At 45.6% G+C, this 12,832-nt stretch overlaps 1 protein-coding gene across 1 annotated transcript in view; it reads left to right on the forward strand.

Moving 5' to 3' along the window:
* EEF2KMT (eukaryotic elongation factor 2 lysine methyltransferase) overlaps positions 1-12,832 on the forward strand; it is a 69,115-nt gene that overhangs the window by 40,399 nt on the left and 15,884 nt on the right. The window contains exons 5-6 of the mRNA XM_082260988.1: positions 2,820-2,921; positions 6,434-6,567. Of these exons, the coding sequence (XP_082117114.1) occupies positions 2,820-2,921; positions 6,434-6,567 (236 nt within the window). The remainder of the gene's footprint in view (positions 1-2,819; positions 2,922-6,433; positions 6,568-12,832) is intronic.

Consider the following 12,832-nt stretch of genomic DNA (forward strand, 5'->3'; position numbering starts at 1 on the left):
TAACACACTTATACGTGAGTATACCATAGGAATGTTCTTTGCAAGTTTTATTCTATGTGGCAACCATGGCTGGATGTTCCGGAATTGGCCCCTAGTTGGTGGGTGACAGAGTTTTCCAGGGATAGGCTTTTATCAGGATTTATACGGATCTTATGCTAGATTGAACAGGTGATGATGCTCCATATGAATGTTTGTTTTTTTTGTTTTTTTTTCCTCACTGTTGGAGGAGATTCTGTATGCCCAGAGTTCTGGGCCTTATATCTGACTTATTAATTAAAATCTTTTGGGTACATATGGTTTGTTGCTTTTTTCTTTTATTTATACCTGTGTAAACGCATACCATTTTTTGATACGGGGTGTTTTATGCAATATTGGTGCTTGCTTATGTTTTGTATTTTTCTATTATGCCATATTTAATGTATGTACCATGCTTAACCACTTTCAGACCGGAGGATTTTCCCCCTTAATGATCAGGCCCTCTTTTGCGATTCGGTACTGCATTACTTTAATGGACGATGCTGTACTTAAATAAAATTGACGTCCTTTTTTTCCCACAAATAGAGCTTTCTTTTGGTGGTATTTGATCATCTGTGCGATTTTTTTTTTTTTTTTTTTTTTTTTTTTTTTTTTGAACAAAAAAAAAAAAAAAGAGCAAAAAAAAATATTTTTCAAATTCTGCCATATAACATTCCCCAAAAAAAATTAAAAAATCTAATTTTTTTTAACATTTTAGGCCAATTTGTTTTCTGCTACATGTTTTTGGTAAAAAAAATTGCAAGAAGCGTATTTTGATTGGTTTGCACAAACGTTATTGCGTTAACTAACTACAGGAAAGATTTATTTATGTCCTTTTTTATTGCTTTTTTTTTTTTTTTTTTTTTTTTTTTACTAGTAGTGGCGGCGATCTGCGATTTTAAGCGGGACTGCGACATTGCGGCGTACAGATCAGACCCCTAACTGACATTTTTGACACTTGACACCTATAGTATAGGTGATCAAGGGGTTAAATGTAAGCCTAGGGGAGTAATTCTAACTGTGGGGGGGTTGGGGTTGTGAGATGATCAGAGACATGTGATCCTATATAGCAGGATTACATAGCCTCTGTGATCATCCGAGGGAGAAGGACTGACGGCTGTGTTTACATCAGCCGTCCGTCCTTCTCTGTCAGCGGGGGGAGATCGCCGGTGTCAGGCGGCAATCAAAGCCGCCTGACACTCGCGCCAGCTTCCCCATCGGGGGGCGGGAGCGCACCACCGGCGGCACATGCTCACCCCCTAGCTCCTCCCAGGCACATGACGTTTATTAACGTGATTCTGCCTGGAACTGCCACTTTGCCGACGTAAATGTAAAGTGCATAGTCAGCAAGTGGTTAATGTGTATCTTATGGTTTACCCAATAAATATATTGTTCTGATTTTTTTTTTTAAAAGAACACTTTTAGGAATTTGAATCCTATTGCACACCAAATTTTTATTTAAATCACTTACAAGCAGATTAAATAGAACAGGACCTAGCACAGAGACATGTGGTACACTACTAGCGACTGGTCTCTGTTCTGAACAAACTTGATTTACAACCACATTCTGATATCTCTCCTTCAGCTAACTGCATATCCACTAAAGTGATTCTGAAGGTATATGTGTGTGTGTATGTGTATATAAATAAATAAAAAGATGTTCTACTTACCTGCTTTATGCAGTGTTATTGTAGAGCGCACCCCTTTACCTCCTCTTCTAGGACCTCCTGCCAGCGCTGTCTGCTTTTCATTACAAGCCCTGTACTATGGGGCACATGTGCAGACATGCTTCCGAGCCAGGCTTTGTGCGGTCATAGACAAACACAGCTTGTTCATACCCCTCGGCTATGCAATGTAGATGGTGGATGCATCCGCTAACGCGGGAGTGCCGACGAGGGAGTGGAGCCCGTCCCAGCTTCTGTGATCACTAGAGGGAGGAGGAAAGGGATCCCCGATGCCGCACATCCACACAAGTAGTTTCATGGTAGGAAAGACCACCACTGCCTGGGCTCCAGCTAGGCCCCAACGTGTTTCACTCTGCCCCCCCCCCCAGAGCTTAGTCATGGGGATCAGCAGGAAATTATGGCAGTGGGGGCAGTGGAGGAGGATTTTAGCTAATGGAGAAGATCGCATTGGAAGGGACACATACATCTGACTGTAAGTATGTCCCTTGTGCTGAGAGGTGGTTCATTTACTAATAGTAGCAATCGCATCTTTCAGGGTCAGTTCTGCTTCAGGCCTGGCAGAGTCAAAGGCAGCTAGCTCAGAGCCCTGTGCTAGGTTAAACTGTGCCTTTGAATAGTCTGTACTCACTGTGGCCCACTGCTGTTTAGTTCTTTATGATTTTCTCTTTCCTCATAGCCTTCCTTGGGATTAACCTCCGAGGTAGAGGCGGTAGTCGTGCAAGGCACTTTTATAGCTGTGGTACGATCAGATCTCTCCATTTTTTACCTGCTCATATTTACCCTGCCTCATTTACGGTTTTGCTCCAGGCGAGGCCCTGCAGTTTTGTTGCTCAGCCACAGTTGCCACATTTTCTCTGCTTTTGCATAGAGAGAGTGAGAGTCCCATGAGTCAGCGTGGGTCCATTTACTCACCTCTGAGCCTCCTGCACAAAAAAAAAAGGCGATTCACAGAAGAGGGAAGTACAAGTTGCATATGAGCTCTGTAAGGGTATATTTTTTTTTTCGCATGTCCATCTGGGCCATGGCCCCAGTATTTTTATTGTAACTGCGTTCTTCAGTAAAACAGAATAAAATAAACTATATATGATAAAATTCTCTTCCCTTTTTTTTTCTTTGCAGCATGAAAGTACTGAATCAGAACCTCAAGATGAATTATACAATGCACTTGCTGAAGTCTTAAATACAGAAGAAACTAAAAATTGCTACAAAAGTTACTTTCTGGTAAGTGGATACTTTTTGTTTCCTAACAATTGTTCAACACCTATTTTTTATGTTTTCACCTGTTTATGGCACATGTGGTGTTTATTTTCACAAGGAGATGGCGAATATGTATGATACATACTTTACTACTGACCCCAAACTCTGCGTGACTTTCTACTGACCCTGAACTCTGCATGACTTTCTACTGGCCCGGAACTCTGCTTGAATTTCTACTGACCCTGAACTCTGCTCGACTTTCTACTGACCCCGAGCTCTGCTTGACTTTCTACTGACCCCGAGCTCTGCTTGACTTTCTACTGACCCCGAGCTCTCCGTGATTAATAATGAACTCTGCATGACCCACTACTGACGCCGAACTCTGCATGACTTACTACAGAATTCAGGGGTCAAAAGTAAGAGATTAGGAAGTCAGTAGTGACACAGAGTGCAGTAGTAAGTGGCCCTCTGTCCCACAGTATAACCAACCCTCATTGCTTGCCTCTGTTTTGCTTCTTTCTGGGCTCTTCACAGTACTCGAAGTACTGCAAAGCAAGTGCACTGTCACTATGGTGACATTGTACTGCTGTCATGGTGATTATGTACAATGACTGGCTGTGCTGACATCACTGTATGTCGGTGCCACCAGGTGATCACCACTACAGCAGTTCAATGTCACCAGACCAGTGCTGCCAGTAAGTATCCCTAATCACCACCATCCACTCACAGTGGATCCCTAATCACTGCTGCATCATTCACAGTGTCTTTAATCACCGCCACACCAGTCATAGTGTCACTATAAGCACTTGTTCACATGAATGATCTTTGTTTGGATCGCTCTTCAGAGAGCATTTGGCAGGCAGTGAGGAAGTCTTGTATCACCTCCTCCCCACCTGCTTTAACCCCTTGGACCCCACACAAGTACCTCAATTCACTTGAATGCAACATGATCAGCGAGCGTATAGGAGCTATAATTCCTGCCACAACTACGAAGCAAAGCATGGCAGCCATAGCATGTGTACACCCTGGCCGTTGCCTTTACAGCTAAAAGAGGTAGCGGTTTAGGGGTGGTTGCCTTTAGCGGATAGAGGAAGAAGAGTACTCTTCCCACCTGTGAGTCCTTTGGTCAGTTCATCCAACAAAGACACAAATAGGTGGTCCCCTGGTGGCCGAGATCTTAATATGAACTGGCAGGCGGATTACTTGAGTCATTAGCTGTTGGATCGGGGAAATGGTCCCTGCACCCGGAGGTTTTTCACCCATTGTGTGTCCGGTGGGGGACACTGATGTAGACCTGTTACAATTACAAAACCCACCATTTTATTCTCTAGTGCCTCTGCTAATATATAAGATTTGGGGGTTCAAAGTAATTTTCTAGCAAAAATACAACTGTCAGAAAAACACAGTCCCAGCTGCTTAGAGAACTTAGGGAAGGCCTGGAAAAAAAACTGGGGGAAATTTTTTTTCCCAAAGCCGTTTCCCGAAACCCACAACCCCCCCCCCCCCCCCCCCCCAGGACAAATTGAAATAAAAAAGTGTGCGGAATATGTTCTCTTACAATGATAAATAAAATATCTATGACATGGTGTTTAAACTAACATGAAGACCCTAATAAAAGATTACTGAGACTTAATGTAAAGTCTTAAATTATTTCAGTTATTTCTCTGAGGCTCAGTTAAAGACAAGCAAACGCTAGAATACTATTCAGGCAACAATGGAGTTTTCAAACAAAAGAAATATGCATTACTGATCACTTCAACACACCATTGAAGGTAACGTTGTGTTAATATTGTGTGACGAAAAAAATGCACCTACCACCATTTTATTCTCCAGGCTCTGCTTTCAGAAAATGTTTGTGGGTTTTAAAGTGGAACTTCATTCAACAGTGACTATTTTTAATCCTTAAACTGCTAGCATAAATAGGGAGGTATATTACATTTACTTGTTTTTAAAGGTGTTGTTTTTTTTTTTTTTTTTTTTATATTCCTTCAGTTACTTTCTGGTCTCCATGCTCAGACATATGATATCAAACATCCCAGGAGTCTTCAGGAGGGGAGGAGGGGTTTTCTCAGCTAAGCACACCACCCTGCCTGCAGTTCTGAGCTAAGGCCAGGTGGATTTCGGTTTGTGGTGCTCAAATACCGCGTAGTTCAGCGGTTAATGTACTTCAAGAATAGGATTTGATGGTCCTTCAAATCAAATTTTTAGATGCTTTTCTTGTGTGGGGTAATTCAATGATGTCATCCAAGAAAACTAGAAGTCTGGTTCGCTGACCAGCATTTTAGCCGGGTAATAGGCTGAAGGACCACTGCTGAGACAGACAGTCTAGAAATCAAAGGAGCAGCATCCAGAGACATTACAGACAAACTGTAGCCCCTGGACCAACTGATCCCCCAGCTCCGCAAAGGAAGGGGGAAGCGGTTCCCCCTCCAGGTCCCGACGTAAAAGTTTAGCCCACTCGGTCAGAGTACGCCACACAAGGGCAATAGTAAATACCAGCCTAAGTGCCGAACCAGCCACAATGAACATATGGTGGGCCAGAGCCTCCGACCTCCTATCAGCTGGATCTTTAAAGTCCAGGGATTCCTCAACCGGAATTAAGGTTGAGGAAGCAGCATCAGCCGCATCCTCCATGTTTAAAAAGTTTCACGCACTAACACAATCAGAGCACCCACCAGCGCCTTTTTCATGTGCGGCTAGAGGAATCATCCTCACTATCTGAGCACACAGGGTGTGTGGACACAGAGACCCAGAAGGGTAACTCACATTCGCAGCGGCTGAATCAGATTCAGGATCTGATGAGACAGATGAAGGCGGGAGACCCTTTTTGCTAGCCCGTTTTCCCAGAACCAAATCCACCTTGGACACTAAGGACTCCAGGACCGCCGTCAGTGCAGTCAGGGATTGATGGGACCCGGAGGGCCCGGCAGCCTCTGAGAGGGGTTCGGATCAGGTGGGGAAATGTGCTGCGGGGAAATATGCCCCAGGGACCCCATTAGTGAAGAGGGGGGGGGGACACACAAAAAAGGTGTATAAAATGCTAGGGACACCCCCACCTACCCCCATCGCCAGCTTGACATCCCAGACCAACCTAAAAAGGTATAGCCACCCCATGGGAGGGGAGGGGGGGTGTGGGCAGATGGGGATAAAAAATGCAAGGTAAAATCCACTCCTCTTGGGATCTACTGTACTTCCCCGGCATCATAACACACCTAAAATGTAACTCTCAATGATCTTTGTAGGGAAAAACTTACCTTTCAACGTGCTTTAGCTTTTCAAGATCTTCCAAGTTTTGCAGCTCATCCCTGGGGCCTGTGTAGCTTCTGACCCCCAATGAAAATGTCATACATTTCGCTTCATATATGTAAAAAGAAGAAAATGGTGAAATTGTGATATAAAAAAAAAAAAAAAGAGAATCCCACAATAAACCAGACCCTATTACTTTATTGCTCAGAATATAATGCTTCCAACATAAAGTTTTTATGAATTTGAATGCTATAGCTGAAATAATTGAAATCAAATTTTTTCCTTTGCAGCCATCAGGGGGCGCTGTGACACTATGTGAAAGCACAGCAATAATCTCGGAAGGAACTACAGGCTTAGTGACATGGGAAGCAGCTCTCTTCTTAGCAGAATGGGCTATTGAAAATGTTGATCTCTTCAGAAATCGGTAATCTTTTTTTTATATATATATATATATATATATATATATAATATATTTTTTTAGTCTCTGCTCTAACAAGCCTTTTGTGATGTATTTTTAGGCCTCTTTAGTTTTTTCCAGGTGTCATATGCCTGTGTAAATTGGTTGTATCTTTACTAGTGAAGTGGTGGTCAGCTTGGTAAATATTTAGTTTTTTTTTATAATGTTTTGTTCATTATTATGTTGTGTTTTTTTTGACAAACTGATCCATCTTTCCTGATCACCTATGTAAAAAAGCGGAAGTGTTTAAACGCATAAGCTTTTTTTTAACCCTTTTATTGGGATTAAGTGGGGTTTGTGCAGGCAAAAATTAGTTGGCACAATGGTGACATTTTATCATCCAGGATTTACAAGTTATTTTTGGTACTTAGGAATAAGCAGGCAGAGTTTCTTAGTGCTATAATTATTACATATATACATATATATATATATATATATATATATATATATCATTTTTTTTTTTTCCATTTGATTTCTCCCTTCTGACCCAATTGGGGGCTCGTATTAGGTCACAATAGAGCCTTTCATCCCCCATGCATATTAGCAAAAATGCATAACCGCAAGCAATAAGCAATAGAACATGAATATGTTACCAGCAAACAATAGAGCACTATTGTAACGCTCTCTTGTTGTGGCGGACGGCAGAGCAGAGCAGGATCAGCTCCACTTTGGTTAAATATTTATAGTTTATGGAAGTATCTAGGCCATGGTTTCTCAACCTCTTTACCTTGGAGGAACCTTTGGCAAAAAGTTTGAGATGTTGGGAACCCCTGAAATATTTTTCAGATCTACAGCTCACGAAACATTGATGTGATCGGCGACCTGTTGATGTAACAACAGTTTTGTTTTTTTTTAAAAATAGCACTGAATAATAAACTACATTTCTCTTTCGTTCATTGACGAACACAGCTCCTTATCTTGACCATTGGGTTATACTGCCCTCTACAGGAGTAAAACACTAGGCAAGAAAAAGCTTGACTACGCCTATGGGGCAGTCCCAGGGGGTATACTCCCACTCTCAGCTATAGGCACCTATCTTTGTTGTTTTGTTCCTGTGAGAGTCTACAATCCATTGCTGGACTGAGCGACAGATTGGATAATCTAGATCCAGAGGGTCCCCCCAGTCTGGCCAGAGAGCGCACACAGGCCCCAGCTCCGCATTAGGTCAGCTGTGACATAGCCCCCCTGGACGGGTCTGGCCTGTGAGTTAAATGTCTTTTGAGGGTGCATTTGACCTGGCCTCGGCCTGAGTCGCAGGGCCGACAGCCCCCCAATTCTGATGCAGCAGTGGTCTGTCAGGAGCGGTGCACACCCTGTTCCTGGTATGGTAAGAAGCTGTCCCCCCTCTAACCCTGGAGGGTTTTGGGGTGGGCATGGGCCCCACCCTGGGACAGTCTGGTTCCCCTCATTCCCATGCAGCTTCCCCCCCCCCTTTTTCTTAGGGGGTCCTCTGTGGACTTGTTACCCCCATCTGCCCACACCCCCCCCCTCTCCTCCCATGGGGTGGCTATACCTTTTTAGGTCGGTCTGGGATGTCAAACTGGCGATGGGTAGCACGCCGCCAGCAACCGGACAGTTGACTTTTGAGGGGGGGCAGTTACATAGTTAGTGAGGTTGAAAAAAGACATCAGTCCATCCAGTTCAACCTATGATGTGTGTGTGTGTTTGCTGTTAACCGTACATTGTATACCCCTGTATGTTGTGGTCTTGGTGCCCATCTAATAAGTTTTTCGAAACTATCGATGCTCGCTGCTAATACGACTGTTTGTGGAAGAGAATTCCACATCCTTACTGCTCTCACAGTGAAGAACCCTCTGCGTATTTTAAGGTTAAACCGCCTTTCCTCTAGTTTTAGTGAGTGGCCACGTATCTCCTTTCTCTGAATAGTTTTTTCCATATGCTAGGGTTGCCAGTACAATATTTGTACATTGATATCATATCCCCCCCTCAATCGTCTCTTGTCCAGAGAGAATAAGTTCAGTGCTTGTAGTCTTTCCTCATAGCTGATGTCCTCCTTTCCCCTAATTATTTTTGTTGCCCTTCTCTGGACTCTTTCCAGTTCCAGCACATCCTTCCTGAGGACCGGTGCCCAGAACTGGACAGCATACTCCAGATGTGGCCGGACCAGAGTCTTGTAGAGTGGGAGAATAATCTCTTTATTTCTGGAGTGAATCCCCTTTTTTATACATCCCAGTATTCTGTTGGCTTTGCTTGCAGCAGCTTGGCATTGCATGCCACTGCCAAGCCTGTTGTCTACCAGTACCCCCAGGTCATTTTCCATCCTAGACTCACCCAGAGGTTCCCCTCCTAGTGAGTAGCTTGCTTTCTGGTTTCTGGCACCCAGGTGCATTACTTTACATTTTTCAACATTAAACCTCATCTGCCATGTAGATGCCCACCCCATAATTTTGTTCAGGTCCGCTTGTAAGGTTTCCACATCCTGCCCAGAAGATATTGGCCTGCTTAGTTTAGTATCATCCGCAAATACTGAGATTTTACTCGATATCCCCTCTAGATAATTTATGAATAAATTAAACAGGATTGGCCCGAGGACAGAACCCTGGTGGACCCCGCTTTCCACACCCGCCCAATCTGAGTACTCCCCATTAATCACCACCCTCTGGACTCTCCCCTGGAGCCAGGTACTCACCTTATGGTCCATACCTACCTTCCTTAGTTTGAACAGTAAGTGTTTGTGGGGAACGGTGTCAAAGGCCTTTGCGAAGTCCAGGTACACCACATCCACAGGATTACCTTTTATCTAGGTGGCAGCTCACTTCATCATAGAAGGTTAATAGATTGGTTTGGCAAGAATGATTTTTCATGAATCCATGCTGATTACTACTAATAATACCGTTTTCATTACTAAAGTCTTGTATGTGGTCCCTTAACATCCCCTCCAAAATCTTGCAGACTACTGATGTTAGGCTGACCGGCCTATAGTTACCCCGGATATATCTTGGCCCCTTTTTAAATATTGGTACCACGTTGGCTTTTTTCCAATCAGCTGCCACCATACCCGTCTGTAAATTATCCTTAAAGATCAAGAATAATGGTCTGGCAATCACCTGCTGGGGGCTCCTTCTTGAGCCCCTCTTCCTGCTGGAATCGTGTTCCGATCTCCTGGGCTCCCCCCTGGGCCATGTGGTGCCACCATTTGCTTGTAGCCTTTTGTGCTGTAGATCAGTGGCCATGTTTGTGTAGCCTCGGCGGCCATTTTCTTGTTTTGTTTTTTTTTGTTTTGTTGGGTTCTCTCTCCCTCTCTCTGCTATAGCAGCGGTAGTGCTCTGTGCTGGGCCCTGTGTTGCGGGGATGAGGTGGGGGTGTCCCTAGCAGTTCATACACCTTTTTTGTGTGTCCCCCCCTCTTCACTATTTGGGTCCCTGGAGCATATTTCCCAAAAGCGTATTGTGATGCGGTATCCTTATGAGGATTCCCTGCTTAAAAAGTGGACGGTCCCACCTGTAGTGAACTCGCCAGTTTCCAAGTTAAATAAAGCCACCTTAATTCCGGTTGAGGAGTCCCCTGCCTTTCAAGATCCGGCTGATGTGGGCCAAGGCCTCCGACCTCCTCATATGTTCACTGTGGCTGGTTCGGCACTTAGGCTGGTATTTACTATTGCCCTTGTGTGGCGTACTCTGACCGAGTGGGCTAAACTTTTACGTCGGGACCTGGAGGGGGAACCGCTTCCCCCTGCCTTTGCGGAGCTGGGGGATCAGTTGGTCCAGGGGCTACAGTTTGTCTGTAATGTCTCGGAATGCTGCTCCTTTAAATTCTAGACTGTCTCTCAGCAGTGGTCCTTCAGCCTATTACCCGGCTCAAATGCTGGTCTGCGAACCAGACTTCTAAGAAGACCTTATCTCCCGTTTGTGGGGGATTGCTTGTTTGGAGTTTCCTTGGATGACATCATTAAGGGCCTCACAGGGGGGAAGAGTACTCCTTTTTTTTTTTTTTTCCACAGGCTTCGAAGGGCAAGGAGCCCCGTCGTAGAGGCCTTTTCGTCCCTCAGGGTCTTAAGACAAGGGATCTAAGCCCTTTAGGGCCTCCACTGGAGGTTCCAAGAGGACCTGGTCTAGCAAGCCACGAGCAGGCTCTTCCAGATCTGTGGAGAAGGCTTCCTTTGCATAAAGGGGTGCCCTCACCCAAATCTGGGGTGGGGGATACGTCTTTTGCTGGTTTCCGGATCTCTGGACCTCCCTGGTACATGACAAGTGGGTCCATAAAGTAATTTGTTCTACCTACAAGATCGAGTTTCGGTCATTTCCTCCAGAAAGGTTCTTCCCTTTCAACCTGCGCTTGTCTCCAGATTGCTTACTGGGTCTCATGGGGCAGTGCAAGACTTCAAGGGGTGATTGCCGCGGTTTCCGACTTTGGAAAGTTTTCAGGGGTTTTTTCAAACCTGTTTACAGTTCCCAGGAAGGAAGGCAAGGTACGTCCAATTCTGGACTTCAAGGTGCTAAACTGCTTTGTGCAGGTACAGAAGTTCCGAATGGAGTCCATTCGCACGGTAGTGGCGACCCTACATCAGGGGGATTTTCTCGCTTCTATCAACATCAAGGATGCCTACCTTCACATTCCAATATGTGCCAGTCACCAGCACTTCCTCCGCTTTGCTGTGGGCGAGGAGCATTATCAGTTTGTGGCCTTACCTTGTGGTCTCGCCTCCGCTCCTCGGGTTTTCACAAAAAAACCCCTGTACTAGCATTGTTGCGTTAGCGGGGGATCGCGGTACTGGGGTACCTGGATGATCATCTTCTGCGAGTGGAGTCTCCGACTGCTCTGATGGACAACTTGGAGATTACTCTGCGAACTCTGAGGGAGTTTGGTTGGTTTCTGAACCTTCTGAAGTCTGCTCTGGTTCCGTCCACAAGACTGGCCTATCTGGGTCTGACTCTGGACTCGGCCTCAGCCAGAGTGTTTCTTCCTCTGGAAAACCTTGAGAAATTGCAGAAGGCAATTAAGCTTCTGCTGTCCAGAAGACGGTCATCCCTCCGGGCTTGCATGCAAATGCTGGGCCTGATGGTGTCTACCTTCAAGGCAGTTCTGTTTGCACAGTTCCACACGAGATCTCTGCAAAAAAGAGATCCTGGTAAAATGGCACAAGAATCTCAGTCTCTAGACAACCTGATCCTGTTGTGCCAGGCTACAAGAGGATCCCTGATCTGGTCGTTTCGTTCTCAGGCACTTCGACAGGGAAAATCCTTTCTCCCCCTGTACTGGATGGTTGTCACCACGGATGCCAGCCTGTCCGGGTGGGGAGGCGTCCTAGGTGCTGATTGTGCTCAGGGGATCTAGACTCCCAGAGTCCAGACTGCCAATCAATGTAATGGAACTCCAAGCGATCAGACTTTGTCTGGTTCATTGGACAGTTTGTCTTCAGGGGTGTCTGGTACGCATTCAATCGGACAATGCAACGGCCGTGGCCCATGTTAATCACCAAGGGGGCACAAGAACTGTTCTGGCAGCTCAGGAAGTAGTCGTTATTCTAAGGTAGGCAGAACGATTAGTTCCAGCCCCCTCTGCTGTACACATTCCAGGGGTGGAAAATTGGCAAGGTGGATTACCTCAGTCGACAAGCGTTGGGCCAGGGGGAATGGTCGCTTCATCTGGAGGTGTTTCATCAGTTGTGTCTCCAGTGGGGTACTCCCGAGGTGGACCTGTTGGCCTCTTGTCTCAACAGTAAGGTACAGAGGTTTGTGGCACGGTCTTGTGATTCTCTAGCCAATGCCACAGATGCCTTAGTGGCTCCTTGGAGTCAGTATCGTCTGATTTTCACCTTTCCCCTCTCTCAAACATCTGCCAAGACTTCTGTGCAGGATCGAGGCAGAAGGGATTCCAGTCATTCTAGTGGCTCGAGACTGGCCTCACCTGTCTTGGTACGCCGATCTGTTGGGGCTGGTCGCCAATGCTCCTTGGAGACCTCCTCTCAGGGAAGATCTGCTGTCTCATGGGCCATTCTTTCATCCTGCTTTACAGTCGCTGGCTTTAATGGCCTGGTTGTTGAAAGCCAGGTGCTGTCTGAATCAGGGAAGGCTAGAAAATCGACCTCCTAGGAAGATCTCCCATCGTACTTGGAAAACGTATATTGCGTGGTGTGAGTCTCTTGGGGTTCACCCTCGCTCCTTTTTAGTGGCTCGGATATTGGGCTTCCTCCAATGGGGGGTTGAGCAGCGCCTGGCCTTGCGTACCATCAAAGGCCAGTGTTCGGCCTTAGCAGTTTTATTTCAATGTC

Source organism: Pelophylax lessonae, assembly GCF_965119305.1.
Source record: "Pelophylax lessonae genome assembly, chromosome: 6".
NCBI lineage: Eukaryota > Metazoa > Chordata > Amphibia > Anura > Ranidae > Pelophylax > Pelophylax lessonae.